At 41.5% G+C, this 15390-nt stretch overlaps 1 protein-coding gene across 5 annotated transcripts in view; it reads left to right on the plus strand.

The window, feature by feature from the left end:
* Positions 1-447: 447 nt before the first annotated feature.
* wnk1b (WNK lysine deficient protein kinase 1b) overlaps positions 448-15390 on the plus strand; it is an 84613-nt gene continuing 69670 nt past the window's right edge. For 3 of the 5 annotated variants that reach the window (XM_088002988.1, XM_088002992.1, XM_088002991.1), the window contains exons 1-2: positions 458-1088; positions 3957-5509. In XM_088002988.1, coding sequence (XP_087859114.1) covers positions 4574-5509 — 936 coding nt within the window. In that variant the 5' untranslated portion in view covers positions 458-1088; positions 3957-4573. Of the gene's footprint in view, positions 1089-3956; positions 5510-15390 lie in introns of all 5 variants that reach the window. The other 2 variants (XM_088002989.1, XM_088002993.1) reach the window with 2 other exon arrangements.

A 15390-nucleotide genomic window follows, 5' to 3' on the forward strand; every position in this document is an offset into this window, starting at 1 on the left:
GGGTAAGAGCCCCTTCTTAGACTTTTTTTGTGTCCACAACATGACTTATGTCAAACCATAAACTTTTCATTTTTGTTGAAGTCATGTATTATTTTTGTTTAGAAAGCACAGACACATCCAGTACTATATTAATTAATTAAATAAATAAACAAACAAACCAATAAATAAATAAAGGGTTAATGGTAGTAGCACTTTCTTTAGTCAGTCACTTTATCTAGAAGATGTACATGGGAGAATATTAACCTCTGTTCAGTGCTTGTCTGACACATAATGTCCCAATTAAATATTTTTAAGTTTGTAATTGTGATATGACAAGCTTAAAAACTCTTACATTTCTAAGGCGTCAACATTTGTTTAAAAAAAATTGCTGCATCTCTTCTCCAGTGCAGCGGGATCCTGTTTAAAAATTACGCTGTTTTATTTTGAAAGGGAGACGCGTTTCCGCTACCTTACGAGTGCACGGCAGGAACTTGATGCGTCACTGCTGTGTGAATGCCCAGCCATTGCCTTGACGAGTCATCGCTGGAGAGGACCCCAGAGCAGGCTGAGCCGCTGAGTAACCGCTTTGAACGGGGAATATCACTTCATCACCGCGGATTTATCGCATCACACACGCCTTAAGGAGCAAAACGGCGGTTGCAGAAGCGGACCGGACTTCCATGCAGATTGTGGTTTTGCACATTTGAGCGAAGCAGTTATCTTTTTAGTCTGGACCAGAACGCAGACAACCCCAAAAGAGACAGACAGACAGTAAAGTAGTACCAGAGCCGCCACTACATCGGTGAGCGAACTTGGCATCTCTGCGCGGTGGGAGGTGTCTGTCTGTCTGTCGGCTTCGGTTTGTTGCACGTACCGCTGCCAGGGACTTCGTTCACAAAAAAGGGGTTCATGTTTTTGTAATTACTCCATCTTTGTGTGTTTTTTTTTTTCTGCAACCAACTGTGGCTTTAATGTGACGCACCGGGCTGACATTAGTGCTGAGTCTCGAAGAGGATTCCCACTGCAGAGGAGTTCAGTAAAGGCTCGTTTATTCAAGTTTTTACCTTCATACTTCAACGGGACCAGCACAACCAACACCAATGTGATAGGTAATGATGAATTTTTTTTTGTTTTATTTAAGTCGGAACCAGACTCTGTTCGTGTCTTGCTTTAGCCTGTGGGTAAAGACGGCAGCATAGCCGGGCTTGTGAGTTCCTCAACAGGCAGCAGTGAACCCCGCAGTGCTGCTCTGAGCTCTGCATCACATCCAGCACCAGTCTGTTGGGCTCCTCAGCACTAAATGCATGCACAAACACATGCAACCTCCCAGTTGTGTTATGATGTGCATGCTTCATCCATCAGGAGTGCAATGATGATTCTGTAAATGTTGATTGCGCTGTTGACTGGGGCTCTTGATGCTGCCAAACAAATCTCTTCTCGATAAGCCACGGCTTTCATCACTCTGAAATGCCTGGACTTTTATTATACTCCACAGATATTTACTTCTGCGATACATTTTAGTAGAAATTAGCATGTAGCATATCAGCACGGCTGATTTAAAGGTATTTAAAGGGCTGATACAGCATCTCCTGCTCCATTACAACTTATTTTTCTGTTTTTCTTTTAAGGCCTGGCATACCATTTGTGATTTTTGGTTATATTGTTTGTTTTTATGCTGTTGGACTTTAATAGAGATTGTAGATGTGAATCTCACAGTCAATGAAGAAATCACTAAATTATTATGTTTATTGACAGAAAGTGTTTGGAGCTCTCAGTTATTTGGTTTTGACTAACTTTGCCGTCATTAGCTGGTCAGATACTGAAAAATCTGAATTTATTAAATTCACCCAAACTAAAAAATCCTTCCAATTTCAGCTTGTAAACGAAACAACCATAGAACCTTTCCTCATGTTGACATTTTCACCACCTGCTCTGGCAATGCGATTAAAGTGCTTAAAACCACAGTAAGAAAGAAAATTAGACAGATTTTGAAACTGAAACTTTTTGAAACCTTAATATACGTTGATCCAGGTAAACAGCCCCATGTCCTGTAGCTCTTGTGAAACATTCAAACGAAGACAACCAAGTCTTTGATGCTGCATGCCTTTGTGGTCATCTGATGTCATATGTATTTGGTTGTGAATATTTAATGATTTGGGTTTCATACCGATCGCAGAAGCTGCTCTGCTGCGATGCTCAGATGATTCAGGCACCAGGAGAGCAACTGTCCACCGAGAGGGTGCTAAACCGCTGCGGTTGTTTTTTTCTTTTTTGTGATTTAGACGAAAGTAATGCACTTCAGCGCTCTCACTCTTGAGTTGTCCCTCTATTCAGTCTGTGTCATCTCCTTCTGAGGGATTACCTCACCTCCTGGTTGTTGGAGCCGCTCACAGTGAGCAGACAGTGCAGCACCTGGGACTTGAGACATCTGGTTGAATAAATTTCCTCTCTTAACCTCAAGGGCGGCCTGCGCAATCTGCGGTATTATGCCATGCTAATTTTAAAACCTGTTCATTACACGTGTAACTGCACAGCACACATGGCTGCACAAACAAGCCGGCTGATTGTACCTGCTGGTCTTAAGCACACACCTACTGGGGACCTTCCAGTGGGAAGATCTGACACAGCCTGGGTAGCCTAACGTTTGAAGCGTCTTCTGAACTGCTTGTTTTAGATTTGACTCCGCCAAACATGACATACTGGAGGCTTTTTTCTTTTTTTTTCTTTTTTTTAAACGTTCCTTATGACATAAATTCCACCACACCAGCTGGATTGTTAATAAAAGAGCCGTTTGTTGAGTTGTAAATTTACTGACTCACATTTTACTCAGCTCAGACGTAAACTTTGATTTATACAGGATTGGTATGACTCCATAAAAAAGCCCACAGATGAGCGATTGAAAATATATTCGCAGTTCCATCATCGCAAACCAAAGCAGCTGCTGTTCCTCTGTGCCAGTGATGATAAGAGCAGAAGTTTATCTGCAGGCTGTTTTGTGAGGCTGCTGCCAAACCCAGTAAGCATATTCCCTTACGCCTCGCGCTGCCCTGTAATCCTGTATGCTGAGTAATATATATCGAGCGCGCTGTCCTGTCCTCACTCATGCATTTAGTGGTCCGTGTAGTCGTTCTCTCCATGTCACTTCGAGCAGACCACCCTCCAGCCCTCCGCGCCTCCTCTCTCATGTTAAGCTGCCGAATTGCTACAGGCTGGCCTAACCTCGAGGTCAGTCGGGCTGCTGCTGTGTCTTTGGGCTAAATTTAGAACGTGGGAGCAATTAGGCTACATCACTCTAATGCACTAACAGCACAGAGGCGCTCGGGATGCACATCGTCTCCCTGCACGATGAACCACAATGTCAAACGTCTCAAATTTCCTGATTAATGGGTTTTATGGGTTTCAAGTCTTTCTGTGAAACGAATGTACTGCTTCATGCGAGAATGGGCTCCATTTATGTACAAAAGCCTTTGGAAGAAATATTTTTATGGACTCAGAAGCTCATAAAAATGCATCATTTTGACTGAGGTTAAAATTGTCCTTCCCCTGCCAAGGTTCCCCCCACAAAACCCGCTGAGCCCGGTGGTTGGGCCGCTCGGCAGTCGTGCTTTTGAGTTAAAAAATGTTTAAGGTTGACAGGAAATTTGAAAATATCACTTAATAATTAGGTGTTATTGGAAGATTAGAAGATTTATATCTGAACACCAAATATTAAGTCTGAAAAAATGCAAATATTTAAAAAGTTCAAGTTTCACTGTAGGGAATTTGTAGTAAAGAGTGACGCCAAATCTCCATAGCAACCAATACAAGCTAACTCCAGGAGTTGGCTTTTTTTTTCTTTTTTTTTTTTTCTTTGTCTGATGAGACTAAGATTGAATTTTTCTGCAACAAACATATATGCCAGTTTTTAGAGACTCTACAGATGAATCAAATAATAACATTTAATATGTATAAATTATCATTATTTTCTTGTCTTTTAGTCACAAAGCCTCAAGAAGACCAAGCCGGGCCGGGCCAGGCGAGGCCTGGCCGTTCCAGACGGGTCAGCTGGGAGAGGGCCTCATCACAACCTGCTGTTCCTGCTTTAAAGAGATTCATCTGTGGCTGTCGGCGTCTGATTGGTCTCCAGTCCTCCTATGTTGCCATCGGCTGTGTCTGGATGTCGGCAGCAGGATGGATTCTGGACTTGATTTGACCGTTCACACCTCGTTGCAGCGCTGGCCACGCTCCCTGACGGACTGCCTGTCGTCCCTCGCCTCCCCAGTCTTTAAGCCCCCTCTTCTTACCTGGGGCGTCCCTCAGCCCTGTAAGGAAGGGCCTTATAGGAACTGTAGGTTGTCTTGTTAAAACGGCTGACGCTGCAGAGAGGAAGCAGATCTGATAAGTCCTTCCAAACTCTCACACCGAACAGGGGCTGCTCTGTCCACTATCCTGACACGACTAGTTGCCTTTGCGTTTTTCTGAGAGTATCTCGAGTTGCGTTCCGAAGTTTACACAGACAGTTTTGTCTAATTCCTCACTTTTTTTTTTCTTTTTTACACAAGTCCTTATTTATATTTCCGTTTTCTTTCCTTTGTGGTCTGAGCCCTGCAGAAGAATGTCCGAAAGTAGCAACAAAGCAGTAAAATTCCTCGCCCCTCAGCCCCCGGCATCCTCCGACTCCCCCTGCCCGTCACCTCAAACCCCCCACAAGAATGTGAACGGCTCTGCCAGTTCAGACTCGCACGTCGTGGAGAAGATCGGCGAGCAGCCTGAGGTGCGTCGGCGGCGCCACACCATGGAGAGAGACTCCAAAACAGCCGAGCACCGCTTCTTCCGCCGCAGTGTTATTTGCGACTCCAACGCCACAGCCTTGGACCTGCCCAGCAAAGCGACTGTGCTTCTCACCTCGCCCCCTGACTGCGAAGGGGCTACCCTCTTCTTCTCCCCGCAGATCTGCAGGCCCGAGGAACAAGAACCCGAGGGCGAGGAGAACGCAGGAGGATCCTACCTGAAAAGTACCGGCCTTCAGCCTTACTCTGACCATGGTGGGGTGGTCTCACAGGGGCATGCACATCATGCTGAGGGAGGTCTAAATGCCATCACTGTGGTTCCCACAACTAGTAGTGCTGATTATGGTGCAGAGAGTCCAACGAAAGAGCCAACCCCGACAGTATTGGATGTTACGGATAGAGCGGCAGGCAAACAGCCTGATGTCAAGTTGTGTGCCAGAGGGATTGAGGAAGCACAACGTTCGTCAAAGGACGAAAAAGTCGATAAACCCGCACTCGAGGGGAGCATCAGCAGCCCGATCGAGGAGAAGGACCAGGAGACGGAGGAGGAGAGGGGGCAAGCGAAAGCAAGAGCGGAGCAGAGGGAGGCCGAGAAACGAGTGCAAGAGGACATAGAGGAGGCAGAGACGAAGGCCGTAGGGACTTCGCCGGACGGACGCTTCCTAAAGTTCGACATAGAGATTGGGAGAGGGTCTTTCAAGACCGTGTACAAGGGACTGGATACGGAGACGACAGTGGAAGTGGCATGGTGTGAGCTGCAGGTAAGGTTTGACTCTGAAAACTATCACTCTTACTGAAACTCTTCGTCAGGTGCTGGATTTTCCTTCTATGGCCTTGCGAGCACTGTTTTTATTTTGGTACGCTGATCTTGTTCTATAGGAGGGATTCAGGAAGCTAAATACAAGGCAGTCATGAAGGAAACCCTGTTAGGGAAGCTGCAGAAAAGTTAATATTGTTGAAATGTTCTTTTCATGGGTTCCATCAGCTGCATTTTTATTTTCTCCAGGCGAAAACGAGACAAATTGTATAAAAACCTTTCTAGTAAGATTCAAACCGAGATAAAAAGTGATCAAGCTTTTTTGTCAACTAATACAAACGAGTCTAGTTTGCTGGAAGTGCGATCAAATCTAATCCAATCTAATTTTGGACAAGTGGGAAATGCATCTCAAATTGGAAAATTAGCCAGTGAGACTCTATTTTTGTTATAAGTGCATATAGTATTTTCAGATTTTTATCTTTTGAAACCAAATCCAAAGGAAGTTGTCTGTGTGGCAAAATCTGCCTCTAATTCAGCTCCATCCAAGGATTACTTCATAACTTAGTCGGCTAAACCGCGCAAAATTCACAGCGGTTGAGAAAACCCCCAGCTGCTGCTATTTCAGTGAAAGAGGATTCTACATAGTGTCGACTCAGGGCATGTAAATACTTCCACTTTATGATCACAAGCTGCTTTATTACAGTCCAACAGCAAAACCTCAATAAAAGACGTTAAAGTTTGCGGTTGCCATGTGACGACGGGTGGAAAAAATTTGAGAAACGCGGATATTTTTGCAAAAAGACTGAACTATATGTATTTTTAGGGTCAGTTTAAATGTTTGTCTACTTACGTTTCGATTTTTATTAGCATTGTCGATGCATCTATTTCTCTGTTTTGTCCAACTCTTCATAAAGTCTATGAGTAGTTGATCATAATGTGGCTTTAAAACTGTGACTGGATCATAAGGTGCAAAGCACAACTAACATTGCAAGCTGCAATTTGAAAGGTTGCCAAACAATTGAGGGCTAAATGTAGGTGGGATAGAGTTCCTGATGACTGTGTTGGTAATTATTCAACAAAATATGCCTGCTTGACATTTTTAAAACCCTGGGCGAAGACAGGTAGCTGGTCTGCATCCAGCCAACTGTCACTCTTGTTCTTTTGCAGCATGCAAGTAAACTGGAACAGCATGTGTTAAACACGAGGCAGGACGGCATGCACTTTGCCGTACCACGGTCTTGCTTCATCCGAGCGTTCTGATGCAAACTTTTGCAGCGAGTGTTTGTGTCAAAAAGAAAGTGAGGCCTGAAGAATGGAAAGCTAACATGACAGTGCATGCTGTTCATTTTTTCCCCTTGTATTTATTAGCAGCTAAATGAGAAAGGGAGTCAGAAACCAAATCCTGAGTTTTTAGCGGCGGTGTACATGCGCAGGACCAGAGGTGCGTTCAGCAGTCCAAGATGTAGAAAAACAATGTTTACCAGTCATATGACATGTGGACTGAGCCGAGGCTTTAGCAGGAGAAGGGAAACACTGACATGGGCTCACGTGGAACTGCTTGTTGCTATGCCAAGGAAGACAAACATACAGGATTTTAAACAAAGCTTTTGGGCTATGCCACAGATTTAGCCAATGTCATTTCTTAATAAACACATGCAGTTTCAATCTACTCCACAGCAGATTAATTAGAACCAGAAGCAGCCAGAAGAATACTTTTTTTTAAAATAAATTTTGATTTAGCGTTTTTTTGTGTGTGTGTGTGTGTGTGTGTGAGGGGAACATGTGCTTGTATTGCTGTCATCTCCATCACAAGATCCTCCTCGAGTCTTCCTGAATCCCAGGGGCTCGGATGAGCTTTGTCCGATGCCCTGCGTCAAGGAGACGATGGTTTGTTTGGCAGAAAACAAATGTCGAGCCCTGGCTGAGCTTTTCTGTCACACAAATCTCATTTTCCTTCTGTGTGCGTCAGTTACTTGTGAAAATATGGAAACCTGGTGATCCTTAGCAGGACTGCGTACAATACATCTCTACATGGCTTTGGACTGCATATTTTTAATTGTAAAGGAGTTCAAAAATTAAATTTAGTTTTAATTTTGAAGGGTTCTAGGTTTGAAGATGTAACCCTTTTGCAACATAAACTTTTTTTTTTGGCTTTATCAAATATTCTTTGGCAAAAAAAATGCTAGTTTAACACCAATATTTGTCAGAAAACAGATCAGGTTTTAAAAAAAACCAGCTTTTGATAGAAACATTTGTGAACTTTTATGGATAACTTTAGAACAGTGAGAACATGTAATGGGCAATATGAATAAAAAGTTTGTGTATACTAAGGTGCATAAATCCTTCATATGAATTTCATCGTACAAACATTTAGCTGTTCATAAATCCGGCAGCTGCAAACAATTGTCAATTACATGCCACATACCTATTTATTCATAGCTACATTCATAAACATAGAAATTATAACACGGATAAATAAAAAGGTGCTAAAAACAGAAATGTGAACGCTGCACTTGAAGACGAATGGAAACTATGTTGTACCTCAGACAAATGGTCTCTTCAAAACGTTCGGTACTTTGGCGTTTTAGAATGCTAGATGAGCCATTGGACTCAGTTCATCATGCTGTGGAGGACCATATTAAGCCCAGCTGTCCAGCAGAAGTTTCTCCAGACCTGCATAGACTCTAGCATGTAGTGTCTCGGCAAATCCATCTCCCTTAGATCACCCCTTAAAAATCTCGGGTTTTTGTTCCTCACCTGCTGGAAGATCATCAGCTGACATGGACAGCGTCTCCACTGTTTTTGAGTTCGGAGATCCGGGTTTCTTTTCTAGTTGCACAGTGGTCAGAGGGTTGATAGTGTTGCTGAAATTTGATGAGTGTTCTAGTTCTTATCCAAGTTTGTAAATTTCAAGGTTATTTGGTCTTTGCCAAACTTGTGGCATCTTGAAGAGGTTGGTCAGTCATGTGACCAGCTGTCCTGGATGCGTCTAAAATCTGCTTGACAGTAGGACTACGGTTTGAGAACTCTATTGTGGTATTTAGTGCCAGAGGCTAATAATTAATCACACTTATCTCAGTTTCATATTCCAATAAGGTCACGTCAGATTTTCTTTAGATTACTTTCTTGTGTTTATGTCTTGCTTTCCTGGAATGTTGAAGGATGTTACTGGTTACTTTCCAAGAACTGAAGACACTTTTCTGAAATTCTCTTGGGAGAAGTTACCAGGCAATCTTCTTGAATTTAAGGGATTACTCTCTGGATCTTTGAACTTACCGTTTAATTTTTGGAATTTACCCATTACCCATTTACCCAATAAATTTCCTGGAAGTTTTTTTTTGTTTTGTGGAACTTACTTTAGTACTTTTAGGACCCATGAGGTCTTCTGAAATGATGTTTAGCAGTTGACTGGGTCCTTTGTCAGAAAGTTATGAAAAGGATTCAGTAATTCAAAGAAAAGTTTCTTCTAAAGTCCTTAAAGTACCACATACGTTCTGGAAAGTAATTTTTAAGTTCTGGTAAGCTAACCATCAGTAGTAATGTTTCTGTTTCTGGTTAATTTGGGAAAGTCACTTTTACATTTCTGGAAAGTATTAAATAGTTCCACCAATTCCGTCTTGATACACAACGTCTGATGGAATCAAGGGTTGATGCAACAATTTTGCAGAGAACTTTATAAAGCACAATTTGACTTAATGACACTTTGTGTAACCTAAGTCGTGAACATTTGTGGTGGGTTGTCTTAAGTGCATGCAGGAGCAGTTTTCCACACTCCCCTCCTATAATCCCCGTTAGTGTGTTTCTGTCGAAGATGACAGAGCAACTGTTGACATGTGGCAGAAAGCTGAGAGTAAAGTTACATACCTACACGCCCTCCCGCCCTACAACCAATCACATTCCCGCTCTGGGTGGGCATGGCAACTAGAGATCTTTGAGAGTTGGGATATCATCTGGTGCTGGCTGGCTTTCTAAAGGTGCAGTTGTTCTAAGTGCAGCATGTGTTGGTGTTTGTGATTGATGGTTAGATTAAGGTAGTTGGGTCTTGAACGTCCCTCGGCATTTGATCTGATCAAATTTAGTTTCTGTCACCAAGGAAATCTTTGGATGGATAGAAACACAGCTTGAGAATAGCTGACAGATTGCTTAAGCTTTTAAGCAAACTCTACTGATGATGGAGGAGGAAGGTCACCCAGTAGCTTATCTTAATGGGCCTCATTAGTTTGGATGGGGATAAAAGGGAAGATTCAGGTGATCGGAGATGAAAAGAATCCTTGCAATGACTTATCTTTGGAGATTTAAATGATTCCTCTGTTTGTGTTAGTTTCCAAGGCTACCGTCGATTTGTTGGAATCGGATAGGTGAGGGGAAAAAAACCCCCCAGTGGATTGGAGTCTTGTACTTTTAGTCTACGGCGGTATAATTGTTTCTGTGACTCATGCACTAAGAGGTAGATTTCAAAGATTTCAGACTGATGGAGGAGGGGTGAAGTTCAGAGATCACTCTGATCCTCGCATGCCTGCCTGCCTGCCTGCCTGCCTGCCTGAGACCACCTATCGGTTCAGCAGGGGGGGTAGAGTATACAAGACTGAATGAAATAAAATAAACAAGGACTGATTGAGTTTTGTGTATTTTTCTGCGCCGGCTGGCCTGAAAATTGGAAAGCTTCGAGTGATGGGCACGGAAAGAGAGAAGGAAACTTGAAATTGGGTAAATGAGAAATCTTTGGAGAAAGGAATGAAGAAAACGGTGAGAACAGATTAAAGACCTGGAGTGAGAAGATGACGGAGTGAAGATGAAAAGAATGAGGACTCCTGTGAGGAAGAGTCATCAGCTGCAGCATCAGGCTTTTATTTTCTGGCAACAGTCAACTTGTGATTGGTGATGCAAGCAGTGTGAGTCGCACCGTTGCACTCAGACGTTTACACACACTCAAAATTGCTCTTGATGATGATGATCAATTTTTGGATTTGATGACTTGATTATTGTCTGGTCTTTTCCTTTTTTCATGGTGGAATCAGATCGCAATCGATAAATCTTGTTAATTTAAAAAAGTTAAACCTTGACCTCTCTTTGATTCGTGCTTCCTGCTTGCTGGCATTGTGACGTTAAATCCGAATAACTAATTTGAATTTATGATCTTGGACTTTGCAATTGCTTACAAAAGTGCTCAGAAGACTTTCTCCTTTTATGTTTGTTGGATCTTTACAGGGTTTCTAGTACTTTGCCCTCCTTCTTTATATCTGTAAATCGAATAGTAATCATTATGAATGAAACAAGATAATTGGCCTTGCAAAGGTCAAGTTAAGATATTCTAAAACTTTTAAGCACTAAATACAAAAGTATTGAATTGCTTTCATATAAACACTTGGGCTTGAATATGTAATTTTGGCCTTGTGTGTTTTTTTTAAGAGTGGGTTCAAATCCACTGTATCTATATTGTGCAATCATCCCACCCTTGAAAAAAAACAAACAAAAAACTTCAAATGCATCATTAAAAAGCCTAAAATGATCTCAGCATTCATGCCCATTATGATTTCATTGTTACCAGGATTGAATCATTCATGGCTCTGTTATTTCTGAGCAAGGTGGCAGTGACTCATGCTAACCTGATGCAGGCGGCTACAGGTGCTAAGAAAGAAACTGAAGAGGATAAATGGCAGGAAATTACAAAAGATTGTATTTCCTTACTTGTGAAATGATGCCTTTTCAATGTTACTGCTTTAGAAACCATTTAAAACGCCATACAGTGTTCCTTCCTGGTAAACATTTAAAAGAGCTTGTGCAGAAGTAAAACTTTTAAAGAGATTAGACCGCCGTCTGCAGCTTCTGAGGTGAGTGTAGTATTACATGTGAATATTTTGATCCAGACATTATTTGAATACACATGTATCAAAGAGTGCAGCGACGGATAAATCTGCTCGGATTACTGCCCGTCTGCAGAGCCTGGGTTCACATTTCCCTGACAAAACGGCAAACTGCAGTAAAGTTGCACCTTTTGGCAAAGGCTGCATCGCCCTGTTGAGTTTGTGAAGTCGCTGCAATGGCCTTCACTAAAAAAAACACGGACGTGCATAATGAAGGAATGGAAACTGCGTTCGGATTTTAAGCGCACACTTGTAAATGTTTTAAATGCCAGCTACAGATAGGTTCCTTTTTCTTATTATAATCTTACATGCCAGTGCTGACGTTTGGGCAGCATCGCATTGATTATAATCATCGCTTGTGAATGTTTTTAGAAATGTAGAGAACATTTCCTGGTCTTTTTAAAAGAATATTATTAGTTGCTGAAGTAATTTATAAGCCTGAAAAGGAAGATCAAAGCTGTGATGATTGTTTCACCAGGGTAGAAACAGACAACCAGTTGGTAAATGACTCCAACTTTTGAAAAATATTACCTCTAATGTTCATTAGCTTTTTTTTTTTTTTTTTTTTTTTAATTTACGCAACCTCAAACTACAACACCAGTCATCTGAGGACACAACACGGCCACGATCTTGCACGAATAACACCTTTCAAAATGCTGTTATTGCTTTCTAATAAGATCAACTCGAAGGTTGCGCTTCGAGCAGCAGCGCGAGTGTCTTTGCTGCCTCGTAAACTGCAGGAATGAAGCGCGAATTTTCACGACTGGGTGTCATAATGAGAATGCAGCTGAAAAATGCAGCTGGTTCCTCATTCAACACATTCCAACACCTTTGGTCCTGGAACGTAAAAGCGCACTTGGTGAGGATGTTTTTGCTCGCACGAGGCGACGGCACGGAGATGAAAAGGCAAACACCTCAGCCTGAGGGTAACGTGTGCTGTTTTTTTTTAATAATAAGGCGAACACAAAGGAAAAGAAGAGGATTTAATGTACTGGGGACAAAAAAAGAAAACCCGGTGGAAAATAAATGACTTTTTATTGATTCTTTTTTTTTTTTTTTTTTTTTTTAACATTGGAACATTTTCTATCCTTTTTTAGAAATTCTTAGGTTTTGAAGCAATTTATGAATCTAAGAAGATTAAAGCTTTCTTAATTCATGGAGACCACTGGAGCAGTAATGAGAATGGTTTGATTGCTGTCAAGCCAATAAAGATTTTTCCCATTGAACACAATGAAACGTATAACCATTTTGATTTCTCTCTGTGTATTTTTTCTTTTCTTTGTCCCTTTGTGATTTTAACTTGGCAGGTGAGGCCTGCAGTTCTTCAGATTTTGTTCTGGGTTCTGTTGCAACCTCCTGGATGAATCATTGAAGCTCTGTTGGAGTCGTTTTACCAGTGATGCCACTCCTGGGAAGGTTTAACACCTTTTATGTTTAGTCCATTTGTGGACAGTGGCTCCTACTGTGGCTAACTAGATTCCCAAAGCCTTACAAATGACTGTAACCATCTACAAGCTGATCTACCAAATTACTTTCTTATCTGTACTTTAATCACTTTAGTTAAAAGTTATCTCTTTTGGCCTACTTCTCATACATGTTCTATTTGGGGCATTTTTTTGATTCTACAGGTCTGGTAGTAATTAGGCCACTGTGTGACAAGTGACATGAAGCTAAGCTTCGAAAAATGTGGTTAATTGTAGTTACTTTATAATATAAAAGACAAGCAATAACTTCAAAAAGCTTCTGCTGATGGCCTGTGTCATATTTGTCCCTTCTTAGCAGAGTTGGAAGAACTTAAATTTGAAATTCTCACCTTTCCTCCTGTTTGGATGCAGCTCTGATTTTGGATAAAGTTTTACTTTTCTACATTGTTTTGCTGTGTCAGTAAACAGCTGTGAGGTGCAAAAAAAAAAAAAAAAGTAGACAGGGAAGGTGGCACATCCTCAAATGTAAACCATTCTAGTCTTCATCCACTCGCATGTCGCCCCGGTTTAAAGTGTGTGTTTAAACACCAGGGCTTCCCCCTGACGCTGAGCGGAAAAGGTCAGGCCACTCTGCCTTTTGGAATTTCATTAGTATCGATTTCAGGGTGGAATGGCCTAACCTTCAGGTTGCCTTGCGTTATTAGCGAGGAGTAAAACCGTAATCATCAATCAGACGGCATCGAATGCGGATTTTAATTTAATTAATTTATTTATTTGTTTTTTTTTACTATGCACGCATAAATCAAACTTGACGGCTTTTAAAGACCTCAAAACTGGGAGCCGTTAGTTTGATTCTGTGTGCGAACAGAAACGATTGACCTCTTCCCCAACCGTTCAGTGTTTATTCAGTCAAACCAGAACTCCTACAGCTCGGACGTTTGGCAGCGGCCGTGAGGAGGCGCGTGTCTGCGCGCGCGCTCGTTTGACGGAGACGCCGGAGAGTTTTGGCACCTTCTTCTAAATAAAGTCATGCTGCAAATGAGAGAAGTTGAGAGAGTGCAGGAGGGGGAGGTGAAAGATGTAGCAGAAAGTGGTGTGTGTGTGTGTGTGTGTGTGCGTGATGTTTATGGTGATTAGACCTTGGCTTAATTGGAAACATTGTGTGTGGTTGACTCAGAAAGGCACTGAATGTGCTTACGTTTAATGTAGCCGTTTTCTTTTTTTTGCGTGTGTGTGTATATATATGACGGGGTTATTCGGGGACAGTGAATGCATCAGGCAGATGTTAGAAGACTTCCTTTGAGACTTTTTTTTTCTGTTTTATGTTCTTTTCTTTCTGCCCCTTCGTTCTTCATGTATATTTCCTTCTTTGTCTCAGTTTGGATCAGTTCCTGTTTTTCTCATTACTTTCTCTTTTTTAACTGCTTCTCTTACTGTCTTGTATCAAATTTTCTCCCAGATACATCATGACGCTGGTCATGATGTATCTGGGTAACAAATTAATGCAATCCCTTGGAAAACATATTTGTACCTTTTCCCTCCCAACAAATTATTTATGAAGTGGAACGAAATTCTACTTTAATTTTATTCTGTTGCAACTTCATTTTGTGATCCAGGAGCAAAAATATTTCCAAGTTACACAGTGAGATTCTTACTATTAATGATTCTGCCTTTAAATTCAAGTAAATATGACAGCGCATGCAGGGTTTTAAGATTAAGGTAATTGTTAAAATAAACTGACACTCTGAACAGGATATGCAAACGCGAAAGTTATGATTCATTCTGTTCCTCCTAACCAGTATCTGCTCCATTTAGACCAACTTGCAGGTCCGATTGGGTGCTACCTTTTCCAGATCAATGCTCGTCAAAAGTAAGGAAATCTGAAAAATGTCCAGTGTGTTAATATTCAGATCACCCGAGTCGATATTTCGAAAACGACTATTTCCCTGTAATTCCAAACGCAGATCCTGGGAGACGCGTCTCTACCAGCGATACTTAATCTTCTTTTCAGCGTAGATCAGGTTCAGTCACAGTGATGGTAGAGTCTGTAAATAGCAGTTAGTAAATTCTTCACACAGATTGTCGATTTGATTTAGGTTTGAACTTTGATTGGCTATTAAAAAAAAATTGATCTAAGCCAAAATGTCCTTGTAAGAAAAAACTGTTCCTGTCCTTAAATTTGTTGGCTAAATAACAAATTTCTTTGTTCTTTTGGAGCTTTAACAGGTCATGTGACTATCAGCTGCAGCTGCTCTCCTCACCTGGCCTTCAAATACATTTTTTTTTTTTTTTTTTTTTTTTTTTTTTTACTTTTGCGAGGAAAATAAAAACAAAACTTAATTCATAATCTTCTCTTAAAATTCATCTTGAATCTGAACATTCCTACTGCAGCCCCAAATTTTCAGTCTGCCTGAATGTGTTTGCTTGATTAGTGGAAAAGGGGAGGAGTCTTATGGTGGCTGCACATTACCAAGACATTTCTAAAACAATTCTGACATTGTAAGATTAAGCACTTCCTGGGAATCCAGATCCGTGATTGGCTGACAGCTGCAGGTCAGAAACAGGCGACTGAGTCACGTTTTTTAGCCTGAAGAGAC

The sequence above is a fragment of the Poecilia mexicana genome, unplaced genomic scaffold, assembly GCF_051168715.1.
Source record: "Poecilia mexicana isolate PSO_F unplaced genomic scaffold, ASM5116871v1 scaffold_23, whole genome shotgun sequence".
In the NCBI taxonomy this organism is placed as follows: domain Eukaryota; kingdom Metazoa; phylum Chordata; class Actinopteri; order Cyprinodontiformes; family Poeciliidae; genus Poecilia; species Poecilia mexicana.